At 47.5% G+C, this 14,411-nt stretch overlaps 1 protein-coding gene across 7 annotated transcripts in view; it reads left to right on the plus strand.

Moving 5' to 3' along the window:
- Positions 1-14,411, plus strand: part of PAQR5 (progestin and adipoQ receptor family member 5) — a 69,973-nt gene that overhangs the window by 19,613 nt on the left and 35,949 nt on the right. For all 7 annotated transcript variants that reach the window (XM_035708622.2, XM_025472337.3, XM_049104028.1 and 4 more), the window contains one exon: positions 11,791-11,952. In XM_035708622.2, coding sequence (XP_035564515.1) covers positions 11,902-11,952 — 51 coding nt within the window. In that variant the 5' untranslated portion in view covers positions 11,791-11,901. The remainder of the gene's footprint in view (positions 1-11,790; positions 11,953-14,411) is intronic.

The following is a 14,411-nucleotide window of genomic DNA, read 5'->3' on the forward strand; positions in this document are numbered from 1 at the left end:
GCCCCTGTTTAATCCCTTTTTAAAGCAGAATCTTTTTTTTTTTTTTTTTAAGATTTTGTTTATTCATGACAGACACACACAGAGAGAGAGAGACAGACACACAGGCAGAGGGAGAAGCAGGCCCCATGCAGGGAGCCCGACGTGGGACTCGATCCCGGGTCTCCAGGATCACGTCCTGGGCTGAAGGTGGCGCTAAACCTCCGAGCCACCCGGGCTGCCCTAAACCAGAATCTTAAAAAAGTATATTAGTAATATCACTATGTCTCAAGTATGGGTTTTTTTTTTTCCCCCTACAAAACTTTCTAGAAAAAACTTTTCCTGGCTCTACCCTAGCTGGGGAATGGTGAGAAGATAGATTTGTGAGATATCTTCAAATATTTTCCGCTGACAAGGCCTTTTGGCTTTTTTTCAGGGACTGCTGTCTTTTATTTATAAGGAGCCATAGTTCTTGTTCCTGAAGCATTTCCGGTTTGCCCTCAAGTTCTTTGGTTTAAAAAAAAAAAAAAAAAAAGTTCTTTGGTTTTATCTTGTCCAGATGAATAGTCTGATGCAGCATTTCCTGTATCAGTTTCAGAACTGTCGTGTTGGTATTCCACATGTTAGGAAATTCAGCAAACAGGGTAGTAATTATTCTTGCAACAGAGTTTTGCTTGGTTTACTGCCATGCAATCCTGAGAAGGACTCAAGACGTATTTCACATTTCAGGGTGGGTTGTTTTTTGGACATTGTGAGTGTCTCCATTTAAAAACATACACAAAAAGTGAGACATATAAAAAAATTCCATACCTGACCCCAACATTGAGCGACGCATGGCCAATCTTCCTTCCTCTCTACCCTCACCCACCACCCCTGCTCCCAGCTGGATTCTCTTGAAGCTGATCTAAGACATCATTTCATCTGTAATTCCTTCCCTATACATCTCTCAATGAAAAAGGCTCTTTAAAAAACACAGCTGCAGTTCTATTATTACACCTTAAGAATTGATCATTTCTCACTGTCATAAAATATCCAGCATTCAGATTTCCCCAGTTGTCTCATACATTTTTTTTTTTTTTTTTACAGTTGGTATGAGATTTCAGATCTTAAAAATTCTGAAGTGTACATTTTGGACCAAGCGAAAAGACACTGTTTTGGCACTGAGGTACAGGATTTACCAGTAGAGCCTGGCAACTACTGGGCCGAAGGTTCTAGGCAAATGGGCCAGATCCTGCCTTTGGGGTTCAGAGTGTGATAGACAGCAGAAGTCATGAGTTGTTCAGCAAGCATGCATTCAGTCAACAGTGATACTGCCCTGGCTGGGCACCATGGACATGGCAGGAACCAGGCCGACTCACCCAGTCTTGACTGTGGGGCGGCCAGCGCACTGGCATTTCACTGTGAAGTGTGCAGATGGGATGATAGAGACTTGCAAGTGGTACTTGAGTTTAGCCTTGAAGAATGGGTACAACCTCAAGAAGAGAAAGTGGAGGAAGCGGTGTTCCTCTCTTAGTAAACAGCAAGTGCAAAAGTATGGAACGTTCAAGGACAGGGAGGAGTGATGGGATGTGATGAGGTGTGGGGCATGTGGTGAGACTGATGGGAGGTGATGCTGAGGCTGGGTGGGCAGAGGATTTGAGGATATGCTAAGGAGCGGGGTCTTCTAGAACCCCCCAGTGGAGATCCCATGACTTTGTTGTAGGAACATAAAGTTCAGACCATGAGTCAGGAGAGCAGAGCCTTGTAGGAACCATGAGGAGTCATTTGGATTTGCAAGCCCTTCCTAGAGCCTTCCACTAGACCAGGAGTCCTGCACGTGGGGGGCAGGCCTAGGTCTGTCTTCAACTCCATGGATCTCCAGGGTTGGCACAGACAAAGTGCTCACTATGCGTCCATTGACTGATGACCTCCTAGTGCTCCCGATGCAGGACACCCTCGCCCACCTCCACCTTCACCATGGTCATAACAGAGGGAGCCCCCTTAAGCTGCAGCTCGGGGTATGTGGTGGCTTTTCCTAAATGGAGGAGCTATTTGGTTTTATGGACCTGTGCCCCACTTATTATGAATGGGGACTGCAAGGCCAGGGTTGCCCCTGGGGCAGCAGTCAGGTTGGGGCACATGGAGGGAGGCTCAGATACAAGACGAAAAGCTCGTCATTGCATTGTGGATTGGCTCACAATACTAATTTCTCCAAGACTTTCCAAGGGTTGGAGGGGACTCATTCACTTATTTCTTTTTAATAGCAATCTTGCTTTGGTGGGGAAAAAAAAATGCACATGCTCATAGTGGGCAAACTCTGGTGTCATAGAAAAGGAGGAAAAGAGTAAAGCAAATCCCTAGGGCTAACCACTACCATCTAGAAGGAGCCACTGTGAACACGTAGGGGGCATCCTCCCAAACGCTTTTCTGTCCATAAATACAAGCAGTTAAGTGTAACACAGTTTTATATGGATGGTGTTACGAGATTTATGCTGCTCCATAACCTGCTTTTTTTCATTTAACAACATGTCATGACACCGTTTCCTGTCAGTAGCCACAGATCTGTAACATTTTTTAATAGCCGAGCAGTGCAATTTTGCATGGCTGTACCATAACTTAGCCGGCCAGCTCTCTATTGCCAGAAATTTGGATTGTCTCCAACCTCTCACAATGTGCTAAAGAATATCATTCAGCTTTTTCAGATGTGCAATAATCGCCTAGCAGTAAGTATCCAGGATAGCTGGGCTAGCTGGAACAAAGGAAGGGCTTGGTTCTCTCACTGAGTCCTAAAGCCACCCTGGGAGGTCACCATGGCAACCCCTCCCCGCACGTGGAGCGCCCATTAGCTACACCTCCAGCCGGGGAGGTGGGTCAGGGCCCCCGAGAGGAAACAGTCGGTTTTCAAGCAAAATGACAAAACCCAGGGCAGAAGGAGCATGAGGGAGTGAGTGCTAATGCAGAACGGAGGTGGCTTAGGTTGCGGTGGCATTAATAGCCACTTTTTATTGAGTGCTTGTTATCTAGTAGATATTATGGTTTTTCAGCCTCACAAGAGTCATTGATACTTTCATTATCCTCATTTAACTGATAAGAAAATTCAAGTTGAAGTGATTAGGTGATGGGTCCGAGGGCACGCGTGAAATGATGGAGCTGGGATTTGAAATCGTCTTGCGTCCGCCACTCAGATTTCTCCTTACCGTGCCTTAGGTGCCAGCCTCTCCCCCGTCACCATCCTGAGACCTCCAGTCGCGACTCCCCAGCCCCGGTGCATTCATTCTCAAGGCCTTCAGATGGTGCACCCCGAGCCTTCATCTGGGCTCTTCTCCTGGCTCCGTGCTGGGCACCTGTCACTCCATCCCCTGCGCCACCTCCATGCTGAACGGTGGACAGCTCCCCGAATGTGTGCTGTGCCTCCCTCCTCGGCGCCTTGGCCCCTGCCGCACCCTCAGCTTAGGGCGGTCTCTGTCCTCCATGGCAGCTGCACTCCTGCTTATTCTGCAACACTTAGCTCAAGCTTCATGTCTCAAGAAGTCTTTCCTGACTCTCTGATGTGACGCCCCGCCTCTGTGTCCCCCCCCACCCCGCCCCAGAAGCATCTCATGGTTCTAACCATCAGATGTGTTTTGTGTCACTTGTCAACGCTGATCATCTGCACTAGAATGTGAGCTCTTACAGGATGGAAGGGTCCGTCCCCATTGCCTACGTGGTCTCTTGGACACATAGTGGGTGTTGTGTAAATGGGTGCTGAACGAATAAGTAGGTGGCCAAGCATGTTCCTGTTGGCTCTCCATTTCCGCTCCCTGCCCCGGGCAGCTCTCCCCAGGGGGAGCAGGGGGATGGGTGACTTTAACCCAGGTGTATTGGAGGAGCACCCTGTCTACCAGCAGCTGCGCCCAACTTCCCCACCTCTCGCCTGGCTGGTTCCCCAACATTGCCCCTCAATACCGGCCACCATCCTCCAGACCGGCTAACCCCTTTCTCTCACGGTTCTTACCCTTGCCCTGCCAGGGAAACTGAGGTACCGGGCGAATCCTTTCAATCACTGCTCCTGCTGCTCCCCCTCCAGTCTGTCAGTTTTGCTCCATCAGTGCCATGAACCTGACTTTTTCTCATCCGTTGGATCTTCATCTGCTCTTCTCCCTCTGGAGCACTCTTGAAAGTCACCTCTCTCCGCTTCCTAAATCCATCTGTACCCTTGATCTGTGCTTCAAGATGTGGTCACATATTTTTAAACTGCAAATTTGTGCAAATCAAACTCAACTCGACCGGAATCTCCTTGATCCTACTCCCTTCCTGGGTGTCATCATTTCCCAGCCCGTGGGACATGGGCACCTTGAGACCCTGGCGCCCTGTGATCAGACACCTGACGTTGATCAGCAGAGCCCAAAATGCAGAGCTCTGGGCTGAGCCCGGCAGGAGTGGGGGGTTTGCTGAGAATCCGACTGCACCTACCCCACTTACTCGGAGAGAAGGAACAGCAAGTTGTCGCTGTATGTGAACTTGACCTTCAGATTTGTCAAGAGAAACTGGAGTCCGGGTTTTTCTTTCTTTCTTTTTTTTTTTGATGTTGGCTCGCATTTGTTTTTCTTTTCTTTTTTTAAAAAAAGATTTTATTTATTTATTCATGAGAGACACACAGAGAGGCAGAGACACAGGCAGAAGGAGAAGCAGGCTCCCTGTGGGAAGCCCGATGCGGTACTCGATCCCAGGACCCCGGGATCACGACCTGAGCCAAAGGCAGATACTCAACCACTGAGCCACCCAGGTACCCCTGATGCTGACATGTATTCATGTGCTTATTGGCCATGTGTATGTGTCCTTTGGAGAAATGTCCATTCCAGTCCTTTGCCCATTTTTGAATTGACTTCTTGTTGAGTTGTAAGAGTTCTTTATATATTCTGGATATAAGTCTCACCATATATATGGTTTGCAGTATTTTCTCCCATTTTGTTTTCCAGTCTCTTGATAATACCTTTTGATGCACAGAAAATTTTAATTTTCATATGCATTTTTTTTAAATTTTTATTTATTCAAGATAGGCACACAGTGAGAGAGAGAGAGGCAGAGACACAGGCAGAGGGAGAAGCAGACTCCATGCACCGGGAGCCTGACGTGGGATTTGATCCCGGATCTCCAGGATCGCGCCCTGGGCCAAAGGCAGGCGCCAAACCGCTGCGCCACCCAGGGATCCCTTCATATGCATTTTTGAAGGTAAAGCAGAAGTCTGAAGGCAGCTTGAGGCTGCTCTTAGACTCTGCCCACCCCATTCCTCACCTTCCCTAGTGCAAGTTCAACTCTCTGTGCTGGCGAGGACCATTTGGTGGTTCTCTGGGAGGGGCCTCCTGGCAGAGTGGTGGAATGGGTCACCTCCTGGGCTCTGTGCTGTTTTCCGGTTAACACGAAGGAGACCTAGACAAGAGCCGCAGGAGGAAGAAGGGAACCAGAGGTGGGCCCCAGATGCCAGTCCCCGTCCTGTCTTTGCTTCTCAGCTGGCTCAGAGCAAGTCTCTCCAGCAGCTGCTCTGTAGCCAGCAGCCTCCTGACATGCCCAGAAAGCTGGGACCTGGCCATCAGCATTCAGAACACACCAGTATGGGCAGAAATGTGGCTCCTGTCCACTCTCCAGCGTTCCCCACTGTCTTCTCATGAAACCTAAACTCCCTATATTAACGTTGCTTCTTCGGGTCAAATGTATGATGTCTTGTCTGAAATGCCATTGATGAAATTCATGCATCCAGTGGTAACTTGGATTAGAGACCTCTCAGGAGTTTCCTGATCTCGTGTTTCTAGTTTTCTAAAGCAAGCATGGGAAAAATTCCCTACCAAACAGCCTTCTTTGTTTTTGCTACATATGCCCAACTATGAGTTTTTTGTTTTCCAGCATAATTTTTTTCAGAAAAGAGGAAGTGGCATAATGATTGGGTCCATCTAGAGTTTTTCATATTTGGGGCCACTGCATTCCTTTATTTTTTAACAATTAGCTGGCTGTATGGGCGGTTTGGGGGGGAGACCCTATAACCTGAAACTGTCCCCATTCATGCTTGTTTGGGATCCATCCAGAAGGCACCTGACACACACAATCAAAGAGATAGAAAATGTAATACAGATTGAAATTTAGGCGCAAAAGTGTAACACAGGTTGAGACTTATTCCCAGGTATATGGTCTCCCATTGCAAGAACTGGTTTTGTTATAAAGGAGACTTCAGTGATCCCTTTAAAGAGCAGAGTAGGAAGATGAAAAGAGTAGCTGTTGCAAATTAACCCAAGCCAGTCGCTCATTTACAATTTCTGTATTTCATCAATTCCTGCATGTTGTTGTTTTACAAGCTCTGAAATCAGGATTCATTTCCAATCAGTGATGTCATCTCCTGATTATGGTTGACAGCATTTTTTCCCCATCCTACTGGCACACAAAACAGTGGTGTGAGCTCCAGCTGAGAGTGTCTGAGAGTGCATTGAGATACACTCTTGGGCGCTGTCCGTGTTTAGAGGTACCTGCGAATGGTGTGGAGGGGGGACCCCACACCCTCACAGCTGGGTGGCTCGGGGCACTGCACATGGAGAGTCTCAGGCTGAGTTCCCCCCGCCATCCACATGTTTTTCCGAAAGGGCAAAAGCAGGTGAAGTCCCAGCCCTCTGCCCTTTTAGGGACCCTTAGGCACTTTTCTGAAAGCGCCTGTGAGATTGATAGATTTGCATCAGTTGGACTTCTCCCTCCTTGTAGGCTCCTAAATCCTCCCACCTGGGCTCATTCAGAGAGGAGCCACTCTGGGGCATCCTGTCGCCAGCCTCGCTCATGCAAGGGGAAGGGTACCTGGCGATCCTTCTCCTCAACTCCCATGTCTTCGTCGGACTCAGTCCTCCAGTGAAGCAGCATACACTGCACTAATTCGTAAAGGCCCTCAGGTGTGGATCTGAAATAACCCCAGCTGAACCAGAGGTGTGTGGCCTCTGGAGTTTGAGTTTATGGTTAATCTTTCAAATGCTAATTAGCCACCACCACAGGGTGTGGGTTAAAACTAGCAATTTCTTATCACACTATCTGTGTGAGGTGTTTGCAAGCAAATCACGGTCAGTATAATAATAGTAAATGAATACTTCTGTCCTAAGATACATTTTGTAGCAGCAGCATTAAACACAGAGGCGCCTGGGTGGGTTAAGGATTCCAACTCTTCATTTCAGCCCTGGTCATGATCTCAGGGTCATGATCTCAGTGTTGTGAGATTGAGCTCCACGGAGGCCTCAGTGCTGGGCTCAGCCACTGGGCTTGGAACCTTAAGATTCTCTCTCTCCCAATCCCTCTGCCCCTCCCCCCTTGCCCCTACACCCTGCTTTCTCTGTCTCTCTTTAAAAAAAAAAAAGTACAGACTTCAAATAATTTTATAGGAAAATGAGAATATTTTTCACTTAAACTATATTAGTAATTCCAAAACCTGGCTGTGTAGTTATGAAGATAACTGTTACCGAAGATGCATATGAAGATTTTGAATACACTTATTTCTGTGCGACGTGAGTGGGAAAAGCAACATTTTAAAAGTAATAGGTTTGATATAGTAAGGGATTCTAATATGCCTAACCACATTGGTAAGTTAATGTTAGAGACTGTGTACTAGTTCATTTGCATCCCTAGAAATTATACATATTTTGGACCCTCTCATTGGGAAAATAGCCCATCAACTTATATTCATTCAGTCACCTTATATGTAGACATATTTGGGAGGTTACAAGGTTTATCTGCCAAGTCCACAAGGCCTGAGATTCAGAGTATGTAGGATGAAGTTTGGGGGGTGGGAGGACCTCCAGGAATAGGAATGGAGCACCAGGCAAAGAGGGAGGAGGTAGTCAGGTGCAAATTTCACCTTGATGGTGATTTTGTTGCTATGATTTGGACCCCCCCCCCCCTTTTTTTTAGGGTTTTCTTTTTCTTTTTCTTTTCTTTTCTTTTCTTTTTTTTTTTTTACGGCTATTTCAGGAGAACTTGGCAGGTCTTTGAGAGTGTGTTTATAGCCCCTTTCCCCTCTTTTAGCTGTTTTAAAACATGTTTAAGCTGTGGAACCCCCATTTAAATGAAATCTCACATGGAACACCAATATGCTGTTGAAATCTTGGCAAAGCTTCACATTGTGCTTTGACTTGGGAACTGTCCGAAGCCTTTTTGTTTTATTCGCTCTTGTTTCTAGGCCTCTGTAGAAAGAAACAGCAAACCAAGCGGCTGTTGGAAATACTGGAGATTATACTCTGGTGCTTATAGTGTTGGTGACTATTCAGAGCCTGGTGTGTGATGGGAACTAGAAAGACCAGCGAGTTCATTTTATGTTCAATTATATTGGCCGTAATTAACAACACAACCTATGAATCATCAGTCACACTTTCTGAATTTCCATGATCATCCAGGGGTGTTTCACAATTTTGACAGACAGAAAGGTTTCTGTTTCAGATGCAACCTGATGATGGTTTAATGGGAGAGTTCCTACTTCCTTAGCAGAAGGACGTGACTTAAGAAATCTCTGGCTTTTGAAAGAGCCAAGGTCAAGTCTTAGCTGAGAGTTTGTCTCAATCTGATTATCAGACAAGGAAGGCCGTCCTTTAGCCGCTGGGTTATAAACATCATTGTAAACACTCTGCATTGTCCATCATGTCTCAGGAGCAAAGGGAAATTAAGACCTAGTACTAAGAACTTCATGACCCTTTATTCAAAGTTCATTCTCTTCTGAAACCAGAAATCAGATCCTAGTCCTACTGTCCACTAGCTGTGGGGTCTTGGCCAAGTCCCACAGCTTCCATTTTCCTGCCTGTAAAATAGAAAATGAATTTTCCTATCTGAAAATTAATAATAATAGCAAGTGTGTTGGACCCTTACTCTATGGCAGGCCCTTGACATGAGTTCTGTCTTTTAATCATAACGATACCCCCATGAAAAAGTATTATGGTTATTTCTATTTTACCAATAGGGGAACTGAGGCACAGGCGTTATGTTCCTTGCCCCAGGGTTGCACGGGAAATGATGAACCAGTCTCTGAATGCAAGTGGCTTGAATCTAGCACCCAGGTCCTTAACTGCCCTGCCTTGTCTCCTGAGATGGCCATGGTGGGGGTGAATGAGATGGTCCAGAGGGGCAAGGTGACCAGCACAGGCTTGTCAGAGTGGGTGAGTTGGCCTTTTTCTTAGGGTAACTTGTGCTATCTGGTTGGGTGCTGCATCTGTTTCTTTATACATTTCTTGGAGATAGTGCCTGTCTTACTCATCTTTTTTTTTTTTTTCCTATGCAGTGAAAGACGAGAATGGTATAGCAGATGCCTTCTTCCCTCTATTCTATGTGTCACAAACCTATGCAATTTTTTGAAAGATTTATTTATTTTAGAGAGAGAGTGTCAGAGTGTGCAGGAGCAGGGAGAGGAGCAGAGGGAGAGGGGGAGAGAGAATCCTTGAGCAGACTCCCTGCTGAGTGCAGAGCCTGATCCCACCACCCTGACATCAGGACCTGAGCTGAAACCGAGAGTGGGCCGCTTAACCGACTGAGCCACCCCAGGTGCCCCAAACCCATACCATTTTTAGATCTGTTAAATTCGTGCCTTGTCTTTCAAGCTGCAGAGAATCCTCAACTACGCATTTAGCCTTTCACTTACTTGCCTTCAGTGGCTGAAGGAAGACACAAGTGATTCATAGGCTACTCTCATCACCCCTTATGTTTGCGTTTGGTGGTCATCCTGTCTGGATGACGTGTGCTGGGAGAGTAGGCGACCATTTCTTGTCTTTGTCCTGCCTGTGACATTGAGGCTACTCGGGGGAGAACAAGAGGACCAAGGTGGACAGGACTGTGGAGACCAGACTTGGTCCCATTATTGTTTGAGGATTTCCTGGTGTGCCTGAGTTCCCCACAGTACGGGACCTTCATTTGCCTCGTGTTCTGCCACCAGGTGGATTCACGGTGCTTCTGAGAGTATGGGGGTCTTGGTGATTAGGTCTGCAAAACCGAGAGAACCGAGGTGTGCCGGGGCCCACTCACATCGCTGCTGTTTGCACAGTATTAACTTTTATTTTCTTCAACCTGGGTGAAACGTACCTGTGCTTTAAAAAAAAATTATTTTCTAGAAAAAGTCTTTTCTTTATTATTCCGTAGTTTGGAAATATTTCACAAGCTTTCATTGTGGTGGAATATGCGCAACATAAAATCGACAGTTTTAACCATTTTTAAGTGTATAGTTCAGCAATATCACATTCAGAATGCTGCACAACCATCACCACCAGCTGTTTCCAGAACTTTTTATCATTCCAAACAGAAACCCAGCGCCATTAAACAGCAACACCCCTTTCTTCCCCCAGCCCAGGTTCTGATCTATTTTTTTGTCTGTCAATTTGCCTGCCCTAGGTGCCTTGTAATTGTGGAATCATACAACATTTATCCCCGTTTTTTTTTTTTTAAGTTTTTTTTATTTATTCACGAGAGACACAGAGAGAGGCAGAGACATAGAGGGAGAAGCAGGTTCCCTGCGGGGAGCTCAGTACAGAACTTGATCACAGGACCCCAGGATCACACCCTGGACCGAAGGCAGATGCTCAACCACTGAGCCACGCAGGCATCCTACATTTGTCCTTTCTGTGACTGGCTTATTTCCTTTAGTGGATGTTTCCAAGTTTCACTGATGTTGAAGCATCGATCACCGTGGCATTCCTGTTTGAGACTGTGTAATATTCCATTGTGTCCCTGGACCATATTTTGTTATTTTATTCATCCGTTCATCTGCTGGCAGACATTTGGATTGTTTCCCTCTTTTGACTGTTGTGAATAATACATCAGTGGTTTTGAGAAAGAAGCAAATTTATAGCGGCGAAACACAAATACATTGTATTTTGCTACAGACTTCCAGATAATAACACATAGAGCATAAAGAACTCTAATAAGCATCAAAAAGTCTAAACAAACCACAAAAACCGAAACACACTTCAAGTTCAGAGGACGAGCATCATTGCTTTCATGAATGGTGTTAAACTAGTATTTGCCAAAGGCCTGGGAGGAGCCAGGCGTACACTCTTGAGTTTCTAGCCATCCCAGCAGGAGGGGTCCTCTCCAGGCACCTGGGCAGGTAGCTTTGCTTGCAGGCAGGTGTGGTCGGTGTGACACGAGGGGTACAGGTGTGAACCAGGGTAAATTCCTAGCGCTGCTCTTTCTTTGCTAGACCGAGCTTGGATGTTTTTGTTTCCTAGGCCCGTCCTGAGGGGTTGGGGTCCTCTAGCTCACATTACTCACAGCTGTTAAGCAGTCCTAATCCTGCATTTAAACAGCCTGGTTACTTGAAGTTGCTGTGTCTCCAGCTAGTGCCTCGGCTCTGCCTGTCTGGTTCTTGAGTGGGTCTCAGGGCAGCCATGCTCCCGTCGGCCTTCTGGAAGAGCTGCTTTTCTTTGGGCGATCTGGGGCATGGCCCTCGTCCTCCTCTGCCCACCGAGTGGCCACACACCCGGGATCACACAGTCTGCCCAGGGGCAGCACACGACACAGCGGAGAGCCAGCAGCTCCAGCCCTCCCCTAGCCGTGCGACCTCAGAGACCTCCTTCACCCCTCTGGCCCTGGTACGCGACGGGAGGGGACCAGGTGGCCTCTGTTGCCCTTCCAGCCCCACACTTTCATGATTACCCATATTATGATTTAATGACCTCCCGCCCGCACTCTTGGAATATATGACTCAGCAGTCTGATAGTTTTGCTGCTGTTTTTAAGGAAGCCTGATTATTTTGCCATCACAAGCAAGTGTTTGTTCCCTGGTCAAACAACCTGACAGCCTTGATCCGGCTGGATTGGGCTGAGGCTGACTGCACTTCTTCTTGCCGTCCTCTTTTAGGGAAGCAGCTCGGGCACCGGCGGGCCGCAGGCACCCCAGGCCATGTCAGAACTTTTGAGTGGGTGACGGGGAGCAGCTGTCAGCCAGTGGCCTTCCTGACCTAGCTTCGAGATGCTGAGCCTCAAGCTCCCCCGGCTGTTCAGCATCGATCAGATACCCCAGGTATGTGGGGTCGTCCAGTGGTTAAGTTCGGGGTGGTGACACGGGTGCAGTCTCTGCACCCAGGGAGGGGGTGGGGTGGAGGTGCGGTTCCTGGCTTTGCTCCAGCCAGCCTGCTCTGTATAGACACCCCACCCCAGGGAAGGACAATCTCCTGCGCCCCCCGCCGACGCTGAACCTGGAAATGGGAACGATCCCGAAACTGCTGATGTTGTAACCCTTCCCTGTGACATCTGTATTTTATCCCAAAGCGAAGTCTTTATGGAGATTCCACGCTCTAGCCAAAGGGATGTAGCCAGCAGCTCCCAGCTGGGTCGGATTTTCTTTGGGACCCTCCCTTGGGTGCTGGGAAGCAGGCCAGGGGTGAAGCACCTTGGGTGTGGCTCCGCCCTTGTCCTTATCATTTGCAGGAGGCTCAGGCCAGGTGCAGCTGGGGGCGAGGAGGAGGGTGGTCTCGCGGGCCTGGGCCCGGGCCCCCTCGTGGACTGCCGGGCCCCGGAGCTCCCATGCAGCCACCCTGAGACCCCTGTACGCATCGGCCACCCGCATTGGTAATGGGTCTGCGGTGAGGCCAGGCTGCTGGTGAGCCCCAGCCGGCCGGCGCACCTGTCCCCGGCAGAGAAGGCATCATTTCCTCCACACCATTGTTGCCACTGTCAGAGTCCCTTCCTCTTTCACGGAAGATGAACACGTGTTATTTCACAGTGGGATGTTTGATCTGGAGGAGACCAGATGAAGGGGGACCTCTCCACTCGGGAACACTAGTCCTGGGCGCCCTCAGCCCTGTGCGCAGAGTTCAAGAGCGGGCAGGTGGCCAGTGTGTGGCTGGGTGGCTGCAGCTAGGTGGCTCCGAGGGGACGGTTGGACACCAGCCAGAGCTGTCTGGTGGGAAGCGACAATGGACACGGCAGGTGACAGACAGAAACGAGGCTGGCCTCGCAGGAAGCCCCGCATGTGCTCCCAGGGCTGTGTCGCCTGCTGCGATTTTCTCTGCTGGCTTCTACCCACAGAGCACTAGTGGCGGCAACTAGTGAGAGCATGGGCTGATCCTTTGATTGTTCAGTCACATTTTTCTTGACAGCCTGCGATGATGTGCAAGGTGTCACTTTTCACTTTATTGATGGTATCCTTTGAAGCACAAGTCTTTTTTTTGTGTGTGTGTGTGTGTGTGTGTGAGTATTTTTTTTATTGGAGTTCGATTTGCCAACATATAGCATAACACCCAGTGCTCATCCCGTCAAGTGCCCCCCTCAGTGCCCATCACCCAGTCACCCCCACCCCCTCCCACCTCTCTTTCCACTTCCGCTTGTTCATTTCCCAGAGTTAGGTGTCTCTCATGTGCTGTCATCCTCATTGATTTTTCCCACTAATTTTCTCTCCTTTCCCCTTTATTCCCTTTCACTCTTTTTTATATTCCCTGTATGAGTGAAACCATATAATGTTTGTCCTTCTCCGATTGACTTCACTCAGCATCATACCCTCCAGTTCCATCCATGTTGAAGCAAATGGTGGGTATTTGTCGTTTCTGATGGCTGAGGAATATTCCATTATGTACATAAACCACAGCTTCTTTATCCATTCATTTGTCGATGGACGCTGAGGCTCCTTCCACAGTTTGGCTATTGTGGACATTGCTGCTAGAAACATCGGGGTGCAGGTGTCTTGGCTCTTCACTGCATCTGTATCTTTGGGGTAAATCCCCAGCAGTGCAACTGCTGGGTCGTAGGGCAGATCTATTTTTAACTCTTTGAGGAACCTCCACACAGTTTTCCCAAGTGGCTGCACCAGTTCACATTCCCACCAACAGTGCAAGAGGGTTCCCCTTTCGCCACATCCTCGCCAACATTTGTTGTTTTCCTGTCTTGTTAATTTTCACATTTCTCACTAGTGTGAGGTGGGATCTCATTGTGGTTTTGATTTGTATTTCCCTGATGGCCAGTGATGAGGAGCATTTTCTCATGTGTGTGTTGGCCATGTCTATGTCTTCCTCTGTGAGATTTCTGTTCATGTCTTTTGCCCATTTCATAATTGGATTGTTTCTTTGCTGTTGAGTTTAGTAAGTTCTTTATAGATCTTGGATACTAGCCCTTTATCTGATATGTCATTTGCAAGTATTGAAGCACATCTTAAATTTTGCTATTAATCTATTTTTTAAATCATTTTCTTGCTTGTGATTTTGGTGTCATATTTAAGAATCCTTGGTTAATTCAAGGTCTTGAAGATTTGCTCCTATATTTTCTTCTAAGAATCTTATCTCTTACATATAGATCTGTGATCCATTTTTGAGCTAATTATTGCATGTGGTGTGAGACAGGAGTCCAGCTTTCTTTTTTTTTTCTGTATATATATGTTGGTATCAAGTAGTTCCAACATCATTTCTTGGTAAGACTATTCCTTCTTCAGTAAATTGCCTTAGCTCCTTTACTGAAAATCAGTTGAGTATAAATGTGAGGGTTTACTTC

Source organism: Canis lupus, chromosome 30 (genome assembly GCF_003254725.2).
Source record: "Canis lupus dingo isolate Sandy chromosome 30, ASM325472v2, whole genome shotgun sequence".
Taxonomy (NCBI): Eukaryota; Metazoa; Chordata; class Mammalia; order Carnivora; family Canidae; genus Canis; species Canis lupus.